This window comes from Schistocerca gregaria, chromosome 1, assembly GCF_023897955.1.
Source record: "Schistocerca gregaria isolate iqSchGreg1 chromosome 1, iqSchGreg1.2, whole genome shotgun sequence".
In the NCBI taxonomy this organism is placed as follows: domain Eukaryota; kingdom Metazoa; phylum Arthropoda; class Insecta; order Orthoptera; family Acrididae; genus Schistocerca; species Schistocerca gregaria.
The window spans coordinates 524,171,151-524,193,375 of record NC_064920.1 but is presented as its reverse complement, the minus strand read 5'-3'; the positions used below and the strand labels follow the sequence as shown (position 1 = coordinate 524,193,375).

Here is a 22,225-nt window from a genome sequence, read left to right as displayed (position 1 = left end):
GTTCTTTCTCGTAGGTTTCAAATGCTGGCAGATACACATCATCTCATTGGTGTATCATGTATTGTTTCTATGGGTGAATGGCATGTCGTGATCGTGAGGTTCGTCGGTATCTCGTTCAATGGCTAAAAGGTGTTTCTGTTTTACGCACACAGTACACCGAGGAGAACGAAATTAACATTCAGTCCTCGACATATCTTTCCTCATTGATGACTCACCCTGTATATTTTAGGATCATAGCATTTTGCTGGATGCAATTTATTATTGACAGTCGCAAATAATGCCCTAGTAACAACCTGATTGCTTATTGTTTCATTATACACGGCTACAATTGCTGAAAGTGGATAAAATATTAATATCCTGTACAATCAACAGCAAAACAAGTTCGGCAGTACAGGTTTTCTCAGAAGGATAAATGGTCACAGAAACGCTCAGGGTTCACGCATACAATTTCCTATTATCATTCGAAGCTGATCATTTTACACATTTGTCCCACTATACTTTCCGTAAACAAATGTGATTTGTTTGTTATTCAGTCATTAAAGCATTCAGTTTTATCCCAGATTGAACCAGATACGATTGCTTCTTGATAGTCATAGAGTGTCGTACGGCGATCTCTGTTCCTTTAGAAACTTATGTCGTTAAGAATTAGTATTTGTGCTATCTTTGTAATACACTAAAAAATTTATTATTGATTGTCTAATGGATAACACGTTCACCTACCGTCCGATTTTACTCTACGATCTCTTTTACTCAAATGAAAGGCACTCGATCAAGGTTTGAAACTTTGAGTCATTGACGAAATAAACAGCTACATTAATGGGGGCCGCGTTCGTGCATTTCTATTACTGATATTGCCCTTAGTCGTAATTGTGTTGTGACATACACTATTTACTTACCACTGCAGTGATGAACAAACAGAAACACAAATTAGCCATGTTGATGAACAGCGTTATAAATATTGAAACACTCATTGACGACTGCAGAAGAGAGACCAATCTGGAACAGAAATGATAGAGTTATAGAATTACACGCAACAGAATTCAAATGACAGTTCTATGCTTCGTTTTCCTGTAATCCCTGTACAAGAAAAACACAAAAAATGTCAGACCTAATAAAGGCGTTAAACAGGACATGATTAAATCCAGATAACCCTCCATCCCAGGCTGTTTCACCGAGAGTCTAAACTGTCCGGCAGTCGTTGAACCTCTTTCACTGCGTTGTTAAGACATGACGTCTCCGGAGTTCCCAGTCGTGGCCCTTTTGCAGAAACTCGAGGGTGTGCACAGCTTGAAGGTAGGCTGCCTCCTCAGGGCCTACTGCCTGGAAGTCGGCGGGTAGTTGGCACTCGAATCAATTTTACTTGTTTTGGCACTTCTAAGACAGGGCTCAATAGATAAAGAATTTTTGAATTATTTTGTTTACGTTTAGCACGTAACTACTCCCAGATCCTGACTTCCACCAGTACAACAGAAGCTTCGTTCTGATCGTGTGTGTAAGTGGGGAAAATAACATTCTGTTGACAAAGTGTACTGTAGCTGTAATTGATGAAATCGGCCTTGGACTAGCGACTGTCCTGGGGATATTGTACCTAACAAAGGGCCATTTGCAGCACGAATAATTACGGACATCCGGGTTGCCTGAAGTCTACAGCGTTATCGATTTAAGGCAACACCTGGAAGGCCCATTTAACCGACATCAATCCTATCACAATCCACAACGTAGATGAGGCTGACCTGCGTGCGGTGTTTGCTGTCTGGTATGCAGGCGAATATTGAACTATTGCAGTGTGGTGGGATTTCGCAATCACGTGACTTTAGGAGTCAATCACATTTACAGTTGCTCTTTACCAAAACTACGGTTCGGTAGCTTTGATGCACTAAATAAATGACGCATTAAATGGTTGGAATACGGGTAGTATTCGTATGATTGGTATGGAAAGAAACATAAATGAATGTGTAGGAGAGATATAGGAAGCTGACGACTTCCCCCTTTCTTTGTTAGTTGTTTTGCACATAATTGCAACCGCACATTATTCGGTGTTACTTCAGTGTGTATTTTATATCCTTACAGAATATAAATTGCATTTTATAAGCAATAAATATTAGTTGATAGCGTAACTTCTGCACTTCTATGAAATCATAGTAATTATGGTCCGCAGTTCGTGGTCGTGCGGTAGCGTTCTCGCTTCCCGCGCCCGGGTACCTGGGTTCGATTCCCTGCGGGGTCAGGGATTTTCTCTGCCTCGTGATGACTGGATGTTGTGCGATGTCCTTGGGTTAATTAGGTTTAAGTAGTTCTAAGTTCTAGGGGACTGATGTCCATAGATGTTAAGTCCCATAGTGCTCAGAGACATAGTAATTACTTTTGGTGCAAGTATATATATATATATATATATATATATATATATATATATATATATATATATATATATATATATATATATATATATATATATATATATATATATATCAGTGTGCATAATTTTGTACTTAATATAATATCCGTCATCATGATCAAAGAAAAGAGTTCCGTTTTATTACTGATAAAGGTTAATGTTGTTTGTAAATAACGCACACATGTTATTTGTAAGTCCTATGACGTGCTGAAGCGATCTTTCATACATTGTTCTTTTTCTGTTATTTTTCTTTTTTCTTAAGGGAATTGCGTTTTCTGGCCCTATAAAATATATCTTTGTCGTTTTTTCACGTTACTACGTTTCACGTTACAAATAAAACAATTTTCGCTTAAAATCTGAATTAAACATTGACAATTTAGTTTTTCTGTAAATACTGGTTGTTTTTTAAGCAACAGAAAGGAGGATAACTATGCAGAACAAAACTGTTTCAAACGTTACCCAGCCCTTTATATATATCTTCACTGATTTTCTAGACAATTCACCAGTTCTGGTTTTAAGGGAATTCTAGTAAACCACTGATCACAAATGTAAAGAAAGCGATGCCTATGAGGTACCGCATGATAGGTATGCAACATAATCCGTGTACAGATAACGCAAGTACGACCTTAAATGACCAAAGCTACTAGGAAAACTACCGTATTCTTACTTATACTAGTCTGTGTAGGCCAATGCTAGTTTCACAGGTCTTGCCATCTTTATATCATCAAGGTTTAAGTTTTTAATCACCTGTTTTGAATAAAGAACGTCAGCATTACCGGCCTAACACGTGCTGCATTAGAAGTAACCCTTACATTTTAGCTAAAGTTCACTCTTGATCACAACACGTATGTCTCAATAACATAGATGACCGGTTTCGGTTATCTTCACATAACCATCTTCAGACCCTTGGCTTCCTTGGGGGGTGGTAGGCGGAGTTCCCCTCAGCTACCACGAAGGGATAAGGTAGGAACAATAGATTATTCCTTTTAACGTAAATAAGGCCAGGACTGAGGGTAAGTTGTTTACGTCATTAACAGGGCTAGGCTGCGACGTGGCAAGAGAAATGTAAATGTATTCACCTCTACCCAGTCTGTGACTGGCTGAAAACATACTCGGCGACGGAGATGCGACACAGTGGGGAGACCCCCACTACATAAAAGCATTTTGAGACCTAAAATTAAGGTGCTCTCTCTCTCTCTCTCTCTCTCTCTCTCTCTCTCTCTCTCTCTCTTTCTCTCTCTATGTTTCTCTCGTCTCGCGGAGGACCTTACATGTGTGTGGTAATAATCGAGGGCGTTGAGAGCTTTGCTTTCTGTGAAGTAAGGACGATAAGCTTCACGTATCGTGGTGACAGAAAGCAAAGCGGTATTTAATTATCCCTGCAGGAATTTTTGCGGGCAAAGTAATTGTGCATATCGCTCCAACCTATAGCGAGTGTGCAATAGCCATTATTTCTACTAGAGAAAGATTAACATACTACGGAACACAGGGAAGTTGTGACTGAGTGAATTCAGTAAAGGCCAGAGCACGGAATCAGCATGGGGACAACATCGCTGCAGGTGCCGCTAGGTAAAGTATCCTCAGGCATGAGGTCACGGTAAATGTTGAGTCAGACTTTTCTTACTCCAGCTTGGGTACACTTTGACCGTTGTCTATCAAAAGCTATGATACTAACATACCCTCACACTGAGTACATCAGAGTTTTTCTCATTGGTTCAAAAAGTAAATTTATTCTCCTCTAACTTTGTGGATTTACTAGCTATGACAAAGTACATTTAAATGGGCTGATGAGGATTTTTAGTAATCATCTTTCCTGTGATAAAAAAGTTTCATAATCGGAATTTCAAAATGTCCAAGACTGAAATATTTTGTTACTGAGTGTCAAAAATAAAGGAACATGATTGTTGTTTATCACATGACCCCTTAAATCAACAGCTGATAATTTAAATGTAGAATAAAATAGGGAATACCCGTTTCTAGAGTAGACACCTTCAAAGCTTCACTTTTATTAATTCGTGCACTCCAGGTATGTGACAGCATCATTGCTGATGATTTTTGTTACAACCTGCAACTGATATTAGCTGCCTTACACGGCCAGAGTCATATTTATTTAGAATGGCTTGAGAAGACAGTTCAGATGTTTTGTCCATTTGTGAACTAAGTGGTAACCTAAGTTTGCACACATTAGTACACTCACTGTGCAGATACAAACGTCGGACGTGTGATAAGTCCAGTAAGAACTCCGCTGTTAAATGCGGAGGAGACAGCAGGTAGGTGCAAAGAGGACACTGAAGTCGTATATAAGGGTGAAGATTTGTCTGATATGATACAAGAAGAAACAGGAGTCGATTTAGAAGAGATAGGGGTCCAGTATTAGAATGGTAAAGGTACCAGACTGGCAATTCTCACACTGTAAATGATGATGGATGCAAGACTAAAGAAAAATCAACAGACGTTCATAGGAATCGTCAACCTGTAAAATGGCGCAACATGTTTGAAATTCTGAAAGAAACAGGGATAAGCTATAGAGAGAACTGGGTCATATACAACATGTACAAGAGCCAAGAGGGAATAATAAGAGTGGATGCTCAAGAACGTAGTGCTCAGGTTAAAAAGGATGTAAGGCAGGGATGCAGTCTTTCACCTCTACTGTTCAGTCGGCACGTCGAAGCAGCAATGATGGAAATAAAAGAAAGGTTCAGGAGTGGAATTAAAATTGAATGCGAAAATATATGAATGATACAATTAGCTGCTAACATTGCTGTCCTGAGTAAACGTGAAGAAAAATCACATGATCTGCTGAATGAAATAAACAGTTTAACGAGTACAAAATGTGGATCGAGAGTTAATTGAAAAGAGACGAAAGTAATGAGAAGTAACAGAAATGAGAACAGCAAGAAACTTAATATCAGGACTGATTGTCAAGAAGTAGATAAAGTTAAGGAATTCCGTTATGCTATGCTGTGAAATAACCAATGTTGGATGGAGCAAGGAGGATATCAAAAGCAGACTATCACTAGCAAAAAGGGCATTCATGACCAAGAAAAATCTACTGATATTAAACACAAGCGTTAATTTGTGGGAAACCATGTCTGGATGACGGCACTGTAAAATAGTGAAACATGAACTGTGGGAAAACCAGAACAGAAGAGAATTTAAGCATATGAGGATGGCCCAGGAGATGAATTCGTGGCATGCCGCATCAAACCAGTCAGAAGACTGATGACTCCCCCTAGTCATAGCTCATTTAAATATTCTCAAAATTAGTTCTAGAAATTAGTATGCTGGTAGGCAAATGGGTCCTGCGGTATGGTGGGGGTCTGCTTCTAGTCAAATCCTCCACACCAGTGTTTCCCTTTGTGTGTGTGTGTGGGGGGGGGGGGGGGGGGAGGGCAGTATGGAGGTATACATGCGCCCTGATGTCGATTCAGGTACCCGTTGGGCTTCGGTTTCGTTTCTACATTGTGGCTGCGGCGTTCTTGCAGCATCGCGAGAAAGATCTTTATGTGAATACTACTTGTATAATAGCTGGGCTGCCTGCTCAGTGTACCGTTGGCTTTAGGTAGGAGGCGAGTTGGCCGTTGCACGGAGTCGTGCTTGGAATCATGTCTCACGCTGAATCGTTATCGTAGCCTGCTCCGTGTGTGTGAAACGGTGGTGTTTACTTCACGGACCGCACCTTTGCCTACTGATGAGACGTTACTCTGTTTGCGAGATGACGAGGCCGGCCTGGCACTGCAGTTCGTTTTGGGCACATCCCAACTGCCTCGATTAGTGAGCGGTGCAACGTACGTCGTCCATGGTTGACATTGGCCGGATGCAGGAAACATGTTGAGCTCCATATTTGGTGGGCGTTAATGGCTTAGTGGCGCTTCTGGACACAAACTTCCACTCAGTCAAGCAGTTTTGGTTATATGGGATCTAACATGACCGTTAAAACCGTTCAAAATAACTGGACCCTGAAATAACCGATTTCCCGTTTTATTGCTTCCTGTAACAAACATTGAATCTAACAAACATTGAAAAATATTGGCTATCTCAGTTTCAAGACACGCAGAAGCAAAACATTAAATTAAGTAGGCGAATAGAAGAAAACTTAGCACTTCACCGTTTTCCTCCAAAAGTCGTTGCATACTACAAATAATCAGCAGCATCCGCTCTAAAATTAAGTTGCAATCTGGGATCATTCCACTGTCTTGCATTACGAATAGTCAGCGCATGTTACTTCGTCCGTTTTCAAGGGCTACAAGGAGACAAATCATACATGTAGACACAGGCAGAAGATCTGCTGCATTCAATTTTTAATGTGTACTGTGAATGAACTGTTATTAAATTTTTACTTTTTACCATTATCAAATTTCCCTCCTCTTTTATTATTTCATAGAAATGGAAGACAACTCTCTAATCTTTTTACGTAAATGAGGACTTGTGCTTCATTTCTACGTAACTTCGTAGAAGTATTTCCAGACGAGGGTTGGTGTTATGCTGCAGTAGGGCGGATCTCTAGCAACGACAGTCTTTTTTCTTTTAATTTTTGGGTTACGGTGCGTGTCAATACACCCATCTCTGTGGCCGAACGTCCATTATGACGAAACGAAGCTGAGGACAGTACACTAACCAGTCCCTGAGCGGAGAAAATCTCCGAAGCGGGCGTGAATCGAAACCGCGCCCCTTTCATAAGCAATTCGCCGTACTGATCTCGCAGCTACCGAGGCGGCCAGGCGACGGTGGTGGAAAACTACCGTACAGAGCAGGCTGGGGTGAGTCTTGGCGCTCTGCATGTACACGCCCACCTTAAGCCACTGCAGGGGCATTGCTGTCTCTGCTGTGCTGTTCCAACTCTTATGCCATGTGTTTGTTGCTCATTTCTGTCGACGTTGCTATTAATCACTGATCGCGTTTCCTATTTTCTATATTAACGCTGTATTTCAAATCAATGTTTTTTAATAATTAAAATTACTCCTTTTTTAAATGTCCCATTTAAAACGAATAATTGTTGCATTTACACCATGGATAATTGATATTTATGTTTGTTTTCTCGGTTGATCGTAAAAAATAAAGTAAAACACCTGTAATAACCGACACCAAAGAAATATCGAAAAATACTGGTTATTCAGAACTAAGACACCGGGGTCAGTTTTAACCGGCAAATTTTCTCATCCCTAGTTAAAGGTGGATCAGCATCCTCTGTCCTGAGAATTGTTGATCCTGACGCTCATTTTACTGTAGCTCTGACTTGGCACCTTTGGTGCATACAGTTGTAACTTTATGTATTTTTTATTACTGAAGTTAATCACTTCCATTCAAGTTTAGCTCTTGTGCTCTGTTTATTGGTGTTTTGACAGAGACCTGTGAGGTCTTTCACTTGCTCTCTGATTTTCTTTCTGAGTGAATGTTTTAGAATGCACACTGCATCGGTACTATGATCATGAAAGCAGTCAGGAATGCCTGTTCGTAATTTGTTAATTTTTAGTCTAGTGGAACGTCTCTTCTGCCTATTTACAGCAAATCCAAATTTTCATTCAATTTGGCTTTCCCGTATTGGTCCGTGTACGTATTTGCTAATCCAGTTCCTTTGGTTTGGTATTTATGGCCTATAACAAGAAGAGAGTAGAAGCTTTCGAAATGTGGTGCTACAGAAGAATACTGAAGATAAGGTGGATAGATCACGTAACTAATGAGGAGGTATTGAATAGGATTGGGGAGAAGAGAAGTTTGTGGCACAACTTGACTAGAAGAAGGGATCGGTTGGTAGGACATGTTTTGAGGCATCAAGGGATCACAAATTCAGCATTGGAGGGCAGTGTGGAGGGTAAAAATCGTAGAGGGAGACCGAGAGATGAGTACACTAAGCAGATTCAGAAGGATGTAGGTTGCAGTAGGTACTGGGAGATGAAGAAGCTTGCACAGGATAGAGTAGCATGGAGAGCTGCATCAAACCAGTCTCAGGACTGAAGATCACAACAACAACAAAGATTTCTACTGCATGTTCACATGCCACTGCTACGTTTAAGTGGCCTGAGTGCTGATCTGTTATTCGCCTACTGTGTAAATCAAATTTCCATTTTATATGTCCTAGAAACCGTTGTTAATCAAGGAACCGCCTCGGCTCCTAAATGGAAGGCTCTTGTTAATAAATTCTACTTCTGTATGGTGAACCGTCTGCTTTGCATACGTATGTAATTATTTTTCTTTGAAACATTGATAAGATCCTGCTCTGTCTACATCAAAGACGTAAAGTATTTGTTTCTTTTAACGTTTGATTGTTTTACTTGTTTGTCTGAGTATGCATCTAAAATAAATTTTACATTGTCTGCTTCGAACACATTTAAAAAAGGTTCTCTTTTACGAAGTTTTAATAATAGTTTCATGGTCTGCTTCACACACGTGTATAATTTGTTGCTATTTCAAATTTTACGTTATCGTGTTTTCACTCCTGTCGTTTGGTATGTTTTGAACGATGTGGTGGATCTGCAACACAGACAGGCGCCATTTGTTACAATTTTTTTGGGTTTCTCGTTTCACCGTCTGTTTCGCGGTGTAGTCGCGCGGTTGAGGGCGCCTTGTGTCGGTCCGCGCTGGTACTCCCAGTCGGAGATTCGAGTCCTCCCTCGGGCATGGGTGTGTGTGTTGTCCTTACCGTAAGTTAGTTTCATTTCCATTACGTAGCGTGTACGCTTAGCAGTTTCGTCCCATAAGATCTTACCACGAATTTACACATTTCACCGTCTGTTTCACAGACGTTTGTGACACCTTAAATGTCAGATGTCTGTAACTGTTCATTACAGGCATTTTTGCTAAAATATTTGTCAAATCGTCGTACATTTTCACAATCTAAGGATTTGCTTCCAGTTTCCTGATTCCTTGTAATGAAAAGTTTTTCTGTTGTGGTGAATCAGTTTCACTTGTTTTAATACTTGTAAGATAGGCCTCAGTGCTACAAATTCGTAAATACGAGGGTTATTGTATTACTCATGGCAACCATGGTGTAACGTGCTACGACATGAGACTTCCACGATGTATATTGAACCGGTAAGCCAATGTGTTTCTGAATACCAATATAAAACAAGGTTCCAGTGGATGAAATGAAACACACGTATTGGAGCTTTGTATAAATTTATCACGCACCAGTACAAATAAACAAAAAATTATTATAAGGAACTACTGTCCTTCAAAATGGTCTCCCACTGGATCCAGAAAGCGTTTTCAAAGATGGAAAAGGTGACGAGTGGCAGTATCACGTGTCACGTCACCGAAATGCCGTTGGGATATCCGCCCTCTTTGCGAAGCCCCTAATAAGCACTGCTTTCTCCAGTTAATAAATGAGATCGAAGTCGCATGGATTGGTATCTGGTGAGTAAGGTGGCTGGGGGATTTCCCGCCTCCACCGCTGTACACAAATCTTGATGTTTCGTTAGTTGATTTATTTGGGGAAAGGGGCTAAACAGCGATGTCTTCCGTCCCTTCGGATTATGGAAGGATGGGGAAGGAACTCGACCTGCCCTGTCAAGGGAATAATGTCGGCATTTGCCTAAAGCGATTCACGGAAATCACGGAAAACCTAAATCAGGACCGCCGGTAGTGGGTTTGATCCGTCGTCGTCCGGAATGCCAGTCCAGCGTGCTAACCACTGCGCCACACCACTCGGTTATTCTTGATGACATCTGCAGTTGCTGCTGGTAGACCTTTCGGGGTTAAGGCTACAGTCCCCGAAACCATTCTCTTCCTAAACCTTCGTCCAGAACTGTGCTTGACATCTTAGTGGCGTTGCTCCTCCGTTGAGGCTCGTCAGCTGTCTGAGAGCGAAATATATCCTGTAAAATAGGGGGTTACGCGTGATAAGCACTGATTATCCTTGTCAAAGACAAAAGTTAACGATCGATGTCGTCTTGTCAAAGGTAAAAAGAAGTTTATCGACGCAGCAGAGCTACTGTCCATAAGTTGCTAAGTTTCATGGTCTCTTGTTTCATGCTAAAATTATTCCTATGTTTACATACGTCAATGGATTCTATACAAAGACGGTGAATAATAGTTCGTCGTAGACATAATTTTTGTTTCAGAAAACTACACTTCGTGACCTCCTAACTGAAGAGCATGCTCTGCTACAACCAATTTGCCTGTTTTCCCTACTCGCAAAAGACTTTTCTGTTCCTTTAGCCGTGTGTTACGCTTCTCTTGGTAGCATACTGAGTGACCTCCTAAAACTTGAGAGATAACTACAGCATATAGCTTTCTCCCTCAATTTTTTAGAATTGTGTGAAGGGACTGTTAATAGCTTGTTTCTTTGCACAACAAAAGTATCCATTGCCAAAATGAGGATTACAGCTTAGTACTATATCAATAGTGAAAACAGCAACAAGAAGGAGGATATACGTGACTGCAGTGAACTTCATTAGAATAGATACTTTGCCTTATATAAATGATTGGTATTATCGGATAGTACATCTCTAACTCATTAGAGACGGAGCATAATCACGGATAGGATAAATATGTGATGAATATCGTCCAGGACTTTTTCATGGGGCCATCTCGTCATTCACCTTAATTGATTTAGAGAAATTACGGGAAACACGGATATAGATTCTCATAGGGGGAGTTACAACCTGTTACGACCCAATGGCACTCCAGTGGTTTCTGAATTGACATTGGTCTGACATTCAGTAACCGTAGTATAGATGTGGAGTACCTGGCGTAATTCGTTGCAGTAGCGCTTGGTGGGGAAATTAAAAAATCCAAGATGGCAGATTACGGGCAGTTAGAAAGTAAAGATAAATAAATTGGTGGGCTTAAGGTAAGATGGAGTAATAAATCTTGAAAAAGTAGGAAATTCAAAAATAATTAAAGATGACGTTAGTATATGTTTGAAAAATTGGCAGGAAATTTCAAAATCCCAGATGGCACAATTACTTCATTTGTGCTTTATGCCCCAACCATCATCTTCTTCCCAACCAATTAGAGCAAATTATTAAAAGGCTGCATCCATTCAGAATGAAACAAAATTTTAAAAATCAAACTTTGCAGTTGTGCTGTATACTCCTCCCCTTTCTTCACCCCTCACTTTCCTGCCTTATCCCCAGTCAACCACACGGAAGTATTAAGAATGAAAGAAGCAATAAAGAAAATTCAAGATAGTGGAACTGAACCAGTTGTGTCAGTGTCAAATCAAAAGTCTTCTTCCAACACCTCCCCCCCCTCCCCCCAAATCCCTCTCCTCGCTTTCCAAAATATCACAGTGAAGTATTAAAAATGCATTATGTGAATAGCCTAGAGAGCTGGACGATATTGTATCTTCTTACAATCCCTGATTTTAGTAACTTCCTCCAGAGAGCACCTAAGATTTTGTGGTGCAGGATGTACCAGATGATCCAAACTCTGGCTTCATATTGGAAGTACATCTTCAATACGTCGCGGGTGCTTACGACTTACATTCAGATTTACCATTAGGTCTGGAAAAAAATAGCACCACCATCAGCCAAAAAGAAACCAAAGACATTGTTTGAGATCTTGAATGGAAGAAAGCATACCTTATTCACGACAGAAACCTTAAACTATGTTTGAAAAACAAACTGGTATTAATAACGATTCAGTGAATCTTATCGTTTAAGCAAACTCCCTGTATGAAGCCACAAATACAGAATCAACGTGTAATATCACATGAGTGCATCCAATGAAACTGAGAAGAATTTATTAAAACTCTATAGAGTAACGCTGTATTCCGCAAAACCCTGCGACATGTGTGAAAGATCCGGGCCATTAGACTAGCAACATCATGGAAAAGATGATTCGGGGCTACTGCATTAATTGTAAAACCAGATCTTCAAAGGAGTTTTGTTTTGAAAGAAAATCTGTTGTCTCAGTTGAACTGAATATACTGAATGTAGTATTTGACAAAACCAGTCGCATTTGGAATGTATAGTTTACATTTTCGATAACGTTCTTGTTCGGATTTCATTATATGCGGATGAAATGTATTTTCAATAAATTCCTGCCAAACCGTGTAAAACTTTGTTACAGAGGCACTGGCAGCCTCTTATGCCACATCTAAATTCCTAACAGCTAATTATATGTTAGGAATGATACCCATACGAGGTTCAGTACTTGGTTGAATACGTCTGGATTTCCAATGAAAAACAAATACGTTATTTTGGTGAATAAAACAATAATTCGACTAATGTAAGACGATGTGAATTACGAGCCCTGTGCAAAATTTGTGGGCCTGCATGCAAAAATATAAGTTTTTGAGACCCAGTCTGGGTGCACAATGCACAATGCAAAAGGCGTACAACAATCTGCAGAATATAGGCTAACTATTAATCGTTACAAGCAGTGCCTCATGGATTCGGAAGTGAGGACTACTGAGCACTCTCTTTATCCGAACAGATTAAAAATGTGGTATATTTTCCGATAAAGCAAAAAGGCATCAAAAATGACCATTGCACATAATGTAAATGCCTTATTAGATTTTACTGTCAAAAATAAACAATCTAAATTAAGTAAATACTGAAAAATATAATGGGCAATTTATTAATACCAATAAATATGTTAATATACGAAAAACATTATACAGAAGTCAATATTGTATGAAAATACAATTTGAGTTCTGTATTTTGCTTCCTATTCTTTCCACAGTTTGTTTCCTTCACGCACCACACAACGTCATGGAATGTCCATGTCTTACAGTCTGTCAGCTGGACTGTATTTTATCAGAATAGCTGAGGGGTGCAGGGATATCTCCCCCACTTGGTTCTTCCTGTCTCTCATCAAGTGAAAACCTATGCTGACATAATTAACACGTGTATCTTATATATGGATGAGTGTGTGTGTGTGTGTGTGTGTGTGTGTGTGTGTCTATAAGTAGAGATAGAGAGAGGAAGAGAATGATTTCTTTAATTGAGAGATCTGTGTAAGAAAGTTCACATCTCTGTAAGGAATACACTATGTCATGTATGAAATACAGAGATACAAGTGTCTGTGGCATTTTACGTGCCTAGTGCATATGGTTGACCTTCAAGTCATTTTAATATTCCATCAGATGTGGGATTATGTACACAGTTATGATTGACTTTCATATAAATAATGCAACTTGATGTCATTTTTGCACACAATTTTGATACTCCACTCTGATTATCTGGAGAGGACGGAGAGGTGACTTGGGTGTATAAACCACAACTTAGCTATTTCCTTAGTTTAGGATTTTTGAATGTATGTATTTCATCCATATACTTACTAGATGTACGACTTAAAACTTCACTGTAAGTGGCTAGAGAGAGGGGAGAGGACGGGAGAGAGTTTTTAATTTCCGACTGTCACAACTGGTTTAGTTCCACCATCTTGAATATATTTAATCGGTTGTTTCATTTTCAACTCTGCACAGTGTGTGGGTAGAGATATTGGGGTGGGAGGAGAAAGAAGACGGCATGGCTATAAAGCAAAACTGGACTAGCTTGAGTCATTTTATTTTGCTTTATTCTGAATGGACGCCTACTTTTGATAGTTCACCGTGACTGGTTGACAAAATGAGAACTAAGCAAGCTGCACCATGTTGAAATTTTTAATTTTATGCCAATTTTTAAAATTCCCACCACCCCACTCTTGATTATTTTTATTTTCCTCCGCTCTTTTTTTTAAATTTTCCACTTTCACTTGCTTTTATTTAGAAAGGATTTTTTTTAGACTTTCCCTCATCCGCCAAGTTGCATTTTTGAACTTAACATCAAAAGCGGCTGACGTGCCTCCTATCTTCGGAAACTGGAAATGTGGGCCAGGTTCCTCATAGATATAGTATCAGTAGTGCATTGTGTTTAGGCATAATTTAGTAGCAGCCTACATTCAGCAAACACTAAACAAATATTACGTTTCCCAACGACCGGGTTTCATAGCTTTAGTGGTATTAAATGTTGATCACAAGTTGGTATAATTTTTGAAGCACATCCACAACAAATTTTATAATTTGCTCATAATTATTTTATATTATTACAATTTTTGCCCTGATGAATGATGAATGTAGTTTCAGTATCTATCCTATCTGCATCAGTGGACTGAGTACTACAGATATTGCGGACAATTTGTGTAGTAGTACAGTACTGCAGTGTAAAAGACCACTTTTTTTTATATTTACCTATGTATCATCTGATGATGTCGAATGTTCTTCAGTAGCTGCAAATGTAACTCTTCATCTGACGTGGTATTTAAGGAGTGATAGTCGCAAGAAAATTTTGACGTTTCATTATTTACTTGAGCTCTGGAGTAAAATTCCTCAGCATTGCACTGTGGACTCTCCATACGAGTTGTTTGCATAGCTAGAACATTGTGGCTTAAAACTTCTATTTCTGCGGCAATCATCAGCATGAGGTGAATGAAGAAAGTATCGACGATGACCGAAGATTCGGCATCACTCATAAGGCAGAATGAAGTCGTCGCATACAGAAGTTCATACGTAGGCGACACTTGGATGTCCAGAGGTAGCCAGACAGGCATGGGCAGCTGTCTCCAGAGTCCCGTGAGGCACCGAGCAATGCGTTGAACAGCAGCGGAGAACACACCCAGACTACGATGGCTTGAACCACAGCTGCCTGGAACAGAAACATCACATTCTTTTTCACCTCGTGTGGTCACACTACGCTCTTAAACAGTGAAGTACTATATATGTTTAGATGAACGCAGTTTCAGTTGGGAAAGAGATCATAATGGACACCATGGACCAAAGATACTCGTTCTAAATAGGACTACAATATAAGTAAATGAGACGTCCAACTAACTTCACCGAAATATGAAAGGAACCACTGCTGTCCCTGACATAGGAGATTGGTTTTTCATTAATGCTCAAAAAACAACAGCACAACGAAATAATTATCCGAATGGGACGGAAATCGGTCCATGTGATGTACATATACAGACACATTCATGGTAACAGTATCAGGAAAATTGGATGATTTATTCAAAAGAAAGTTCTTAAGAAATTGAACAAGTCAAGAACTTGTTGATCCATCTGTTGAAGCAGTTATTTAGCTTGGGATTGATTGCTAGGGCTCCTGAATGTCCTCCTGAGGGATATCGTGATAAATTCTGTCAAATGGGTGCGTTTGATCGTCGATGTCTGGAGCTGGTCGAAGGGCCCCGTCGACAATGTTCCAGACGTTCTGAATTGGGGAGAGATTCGGTGATCTTGCTGCTATGGTAGGAAAAGCAGGACAACGAGCAGCAGAAACTCTCGCCGTGTGTATGCGGACAATATCTTGTTGGAACGTAAGCCCAGGATGACTTGCCATCAAGGGCAACCAAATAGGGCGTTGCGAAGTACCACTGTGCTGTAATGGTGCCGCTGATCACAACCAAAGGGGCCCTGCTGTGAGATTAAATGGCACTTCATATCATCACTCCTGATTTTCAGGCTGTATGGTGGGCGACAGGCCGGATGGCATCGCACTGCTGTGTGGGTCGTCTCCAGATAGGTTTTGTGCTCCAACTCTGTTTACATGTTTACACAAGTTTTATTGCACTAGAAAGTAATTAGTAATTTGTTTCATATTCTAATGAAACTTTGTAAGACCACAATTTTTCAGTTTACATGTTTTGTCTAATTAAACGCATCAGTACGTGCATTATAAATTTTTTGTTGTTGCCTACATCAATCATTCACTGAAATTCAACCATATTTCTTTTATTATTATTATTCTTTCCTTTCTCAGACGTTATGTCTGGTTAAAAATCTAAAGTAACGCGGACCTTGATCAAGCGTGACTTCCTTTTAACTGTACGGTATATGTTACATTGCATTTAGGAACTTTCGGTTAACTGAACATGTATCGGTGATTACAGATTTCTGTAGTTGTATATATTCGTTTGGATGTAGCTGTATTGCGTTGATGTACTGGTTGATATTGTATGGTATGACTCCTGTAGTTGATAGTATAATTGGTATAATGTCAACTTTATGCTGATGCCACATGTCCTTGACTTCTTCAGCCAGTTGGATGTATTTTTCAATTTTTTCTCCTGTTTTCTTCTGTATATTTGTTGTATTGCGTTTGGATATTTCGATTAGTTGTGTTAATTTCTTCTTTTTATTGGTGAGTACGATGTCAGGTTTGTTATGTTGTGTTGTTTTATCAGTTATAATGGTTCTGTTCCAGTATAATTTTTATTCATCGTTCTCCAGTGCATTTTGTGGTTCATACTGGTATGTGGGAATGTGTTGTTTTATTAGTTTATGTTGTATGGCAAGTTGCTGATGTATTGTTTTTGCTACATTGTCATGTCCTATTATTATTATTATTATTATTATTTCTTCTTTCCTTTCTCAGACGTTATGTCTAGTTAAAAATGGAAAGTGACGCGGAACATGATGAAGCGTGACTTCCTTTTAACTGCACAGTATATGTTACATTGCATTTGGGAAGTTTCGGGTAACTGAACATGTATCAGTGATTACAGATTTCTGTAGTTGTATATATTCGTTTGGATGTAGCTGTATTGCTTTGATGTACTGGTGGATATTGTATGGTATGACTCCTGTAGTTTATAGTATAATTGGTATAATGTCAACTCTATCCTGATGCCACATGTCCTTAACTTCCTCAGCCAGTTGGATGTATTTTTCAATTTTTTCTTGTGTTTTCTTCTGTATATTTGTTGTATTGGGTATTGATATTTCGAAGATTTGTGTTAATTTCTTCTTTTTGTTGGTGAGTATGATGTCAGGTTTGTTATGTGGTGTTGCTTTACCAGTTATAATTGCTCTCTTCCAGTATAATTTGTGTTCATCATTCTCCAGTACATTTTGTGGTGCTTACTTGTATGTGAGAACGTGTTGTTTTATTAGTTTATGTTGTATGGAAAGTTGTTGATGTATTATTTTTGCTACATTGTCGCGTCTTCTGGTGTATTCTGCATTTGCTAGTACTGTACATCCGCTTGTGATGTGACCTACTGTTTCTATTTGTTGTTTGCAAAGTCTGCATTTATATGTTCGAGTATTGGGATCTTTAATAATATGCTTGCTCTAATATCTGGTGTTTATTATTTGATCCTGTATTCCAATCATGAATCCTTCCGTCTCACTGTATGTATTGCCTTTTCTTAGCCATGTGTTGGATGCGTCTTGATCGAAGTGTGGCTGTGTTAGATGGTACAGGTGCTTGCCATGTAATGTTTTCTATTTCCAATTTACTTTCTTTGAATCTGTTGATGTTATGTGATCTAAATGGTTGTAGAAGTGGTTATGAAATAGCAATGGTGTAGTCGATGTATTTATATGAGTGATTGCTTTGTGTATTTTACTATTATTAGTATTATTAATGTCCAATTATTGTGCTTAATAATTTGCACTAAATCAAAATGTTTGGGTAATTAGACTTCGGAATCACAGATAAACGACAATATTGCAATGAAATCTGCTGTTATGGATGTAGGTGGACGTGTATAGGTCGACCCTATAGCTATATCCAGCCACATTTGTTAAATAGTACAGAGGTCTTTTTCCAGACTGTTACATCGTCAGGAGAAAGCCAGGCAAGATGCGGTTGTGAAGTTGTAGTCACGCTCTAGAGCATCAAGAAAACATAATTTACAATAAAACATTTATTAGGCTATGCCTCAGCTGGGTTGGGGGAATAGTAACTCGTCAATGGAGGAAGCAGTAAGGCCAGTGCAGCGAAGCCTTAGGTAGCATGTGCTACATCATAGGTGGCTATCGTCTGTGGAAAATGGTGGCCTCCAACTATGTGTATGATCTCCAAAGTGCACTCTTAGGGACTAAGGTGAGCACTTAGGAGTCTCTCCTCAGGTCGAGGTTCCCGCTGGCTCGTAGAGGTCGTTTCGTAGTCTCCAATTAGGAAACAGCGACATGAACGGGATGAGCAGCAGTGGCGTCGACCCACTTAAAGGACGATGATAGACAGCATCCAGTTCACACAGATCAAGCCTACAGTCACACCATGAGTGTTGCCTCGGAGCGGCGCGGGGTAGCCGAACCTTCTAGAGCGTCTTGTCACGGTTCGTTTGATCCCATAGTCCTTACGACAAATTTCCTAATTTCTCCTCGGAAGGTGGCTGTGCAGCTGGCAGCTGCAGCGTCCTTTCAGCCAGACACATGGTACCACAGACGGCTGGAAAGAGGTGGTCATACCGAGAGTCGACTTTCTCAGCCTCCGTTCTCGCTGCATAGGTGCAGCTGACACAAGGGCTGAGAGTACGAACTGAGCAGTCGCCAGTCTGCACTTATCAATTCGTTATTAGACATTCGTTATGTAGGGTGGGGTATATATGTGCGCCCTGTGTCGGTGGCGATGACTACGACATCGTGTATCCTGGTACGTCCTCACTAGCAGCTATTCTTGTCACTTCAGACATTCTCAACTTCACCCTTCAGATGCTCTTACAGTTGCATTTCACCTAGCCTTCCTTACGAAATTCTACTTTCACACTACTATGACTGTGTCTCTCAGCTTACAGAAAGTCATTATGCTCTGCTTGCAGACATGTGCGCTCAGTATTTCCGCTGTGCTGCGATAGCTTCCATGTTTTCCGCAACTCGCTTATCATTTCACAGTTCTTGGCAGCCTAGTGTTATTAGCATAGGCGACTACGTTTCCGGGAGGCGCCAAGGTAGAACTTGGGAGAATTTTTAGTGCCCACCGGGGACAGTATCCTGGTGCGTAACAACAGAGACATACATCGCCCGACTACCGATCCCTAGGGAAGTCGCAAATGGCTTTCTGGTCGGGAATTTGGACAACAAAACAACCACATGTTCTTCGCACACTCCAATTACAGTCCAGTTTGTATCATTTTCAGTTAGGAATCTGTCTACTTTGATTTACTGGTTTTAATTTATCGTTTCGACGTATATAACTGAAGAACTTGTAAATGTTGTTTCCTTCAGAGAACCACATAGCCCTTAGCCTAATGAATGAACTCCTCATTACTGATACACATGGCTAAAGTCACTATTACATTGATCTGATGATGAAGTCCCATACTCCGAAGAGCGTAGGGGACGATGCGTGAAACCCGTATCGCTGTACTAGGAAAGGTCCTAGTGGAGGGGATTTGCCATTGCTTTCCTCCGACCGTAATGGGGATGAATGATCACGATAAAGACGACAAAACACCACTCAGTTATCTCGAGGCAGGAAAAATCTTTAACCCCGCCGGGAATCGAACCCGGGACCCTTTGCGCGTGAAGCGAGAACGCTACCGCTTGATCTATGTTATTTAAGTCTGTGTATAGTGGCCTACGTGTGAAACGTTAGAGTTGTTACAGAGCTTTTTCTATGGTTTCACGTTGTTCTCTGTCTCGAATCCATAGTTACTCCTGGATATAAGCGTAGTATCGGTGTATTCGTATAGTGTTGCCAATAGGTGCTTTGAATGTTTTGGAGACGAGAATTGCTCGTGACAGTGGACTTTTTGCTTCCCATCATGTGTAGTTCTCGTTTTTCTCAGGCTTTGTCTAGTCGACTTGAGTATCGGAGACTTGTAGGGAACGAATTATTTTGTACAGTGGACGTTCCTTCTATGAAAGTGTAATCTTATCTCAGCCATTCGTTCGTTGAGTAATTCTGTTGGATTTTATTAGTCTATGAGTTAGTAATTTAGTATGATAATGGCGTTTTGATTTCTTAGTGAATATATAAATGTACTTTTCACATTTGTTCACTTTAATCTTTTGTGAAACAAAATTGTGGCTGACCTACTGCAAATATCATTGTGTCGTTGTAGTCTTCAGTCCGAATACTGGTTTGATGAAGCTCTCAGTGCTTCCCTCTCTTACATTCAGTCGCCCTTGTTTTGATTTTATTGACTTTCACCTTATATGCCCCTTTCAAGGCACTGTCCATTTTATTCAATTGCTCTTCCAGGTGCTTTGATGTCTCTTCCTCTCTGAATAACTACTGCACCCTTTATCCTCTATAGCCTGCTGATTATATTCATCTCTTGATCACAACTATTACCATCCCACACTTCCCTTCAACACTAAATGTAGCCTATTGACCGATCCCCTTCTTTTAGTCAAGTTGTGCCACCAATTTATTTTCTCCATTTTCTGTTCAATATATTCTCATTAATTACATAATCTACTCACCTAATCTTCAGCATTCTTCTGTAGGACCACATTTGAAAGGTTCTTTTCTTTTTTTGTCTGAAGTGTTCATCGTCCCTGTTTCATTTTCATGTGAGGTTACCCTCCGACAAATACCTCCACCAAAGACTTTTTAAATCTTAAATCAATACTCGATGTTAACAAATTTCTCTTCTTCAGAAACGCTTTCCTTTCCACTGCCAGTTAACATTTTATATCCTCTCTACTTTGGCTTTCGTCAGCTACATTACTGCCTAAATAGTAAAACTCACAACTAAGTTTAGTATCTCGTTTCCCAGCCTAATTCCTTCAGCATCATCAGAGTTAATTCGACGACGTACCATCACTCTTGTTTTGGTTTCATTGATGTTTATCTTATATCCACCTTTTAGGTGCTTTTCTGTCTCTGACACAATTCCAGAGAGCGTATTCCAGTCAACACTCTCAAAAACTTTCTCTAAGTCTACAGGTGCTATAATCGTAGGTTTGTCTTTCGTTAATCTATCCTCGTAGCGTCAGTACTGGCTCGCGTGTTCCAACATTTCTCCTTTCTTGCTTGGACTATCAAACAATATAAACTATTTTCAAGTGCAGACGTCATATACTTCCCAATAAAGTAAATAGACCATCCTGGGGACAGTATTATTGCCACACGTGACATCAAAGCATTATATAACTAACAAATAATATTAAAATATTAAAATATTTGTTCGACTCGTCAAGCTAGTACAAGTTCAGGCTCTTTCTGACAGTTTAAGTGCTCAATTATTGCGTTCAGGATTTCATTGCTAGCGTGCCTACCCAAAGCAAATGGCATGTATGTCATATTTTGCCAAGCTAAATATACTGACGAGAGTTGTGGGCAATGTAAGGAAATTTTCAGTTTTAAACATGGCTATTACTGAGGAACTGTATTGTAGATTCAACATAGGAATATGAAGCCAACAGGTAACATATAACTGTTAGGTGCGTTCACCTAGATTTCAGCACCTACTAAGGTTGTCTTCACCAGAATGAACCTTTCGATATAGCGTAAAATTACATTGTGAAAAGACAATGGTCGGAAATTAGAGCAGCTATACACAAGTCAAAAATAGAATATAACGTTCCGTCCTTTACCACGTGCGCCTAGTTGCGAACAACATCTGATGATGTTCCCAGCTAGGCGCAAGTGTATTTTATTTCTGACTTGAGCATAGCTGCACTAATTTGTCACCACGCTATATCAAAACGTTCATTCTGGTGAAGACAACCTTAGTAGGTGTTGAAACCCAGGTTAATGCACCTAACAGACATTTGCACACGGTTGGCAGTATAACCATAGGTGCAAATACCGAATACTTTCCAAAACTGCAAACGACCTTGTAGATGACGCAACCACAGCTAGGAGTATTCGTCTTAGGTAGTAACACCGCTTCAGCTGTTTTTGGCCCGTTATTACTGTATCGCTACCGGTTTCGTGTAGCTAAAAGCTTCAGGTGAGCATGTGATTAGAACGTTAGAGCGGTCAAGCTCAGAATCTTTTTTTCCAACATTCGTTGTCTGTCAAAACAAAACACCGCTAAAAGATGGTACGTCATGGATTAAAAACAGCCAGTTCCAATGTAGTGATGGAATCTGGCAGTTTTTAATCTATGACATACCATCTTTTAGCGGTGTTTTGTTTTGCCAGACAACGAATGTTGGAAAAAAAGATTCCGAGCTTTTCCGCTCTAATGTATCACCTGTTCACCTGAGGATGTGTCTTT

At 39.9% G+C, this 22,225-nt stretch overlaps 1 protein-coding gene across 1 annotated transcript in view; it reads right to left on the bottom strand.

Moving 5' to 3' along the window:
• The window catches only part of LOC126356728 (uncharacterized), an 80,340-nt gene that overhangs the window by 22,616 nt on the left and 35,499 nt on the right, over positions 1–22,225 (bottom strand). The window contains 3 exon segments of the mRNA XM_050007396.1: positions 897–996; positions 14,514–14,880; positions 14,883–14,967. Of these exon segments, the coding sequence (XP_049863353.1) occupies positions 897–996; positions 14,514–14,880; positions 14,883–14,967 (552 nt within the window).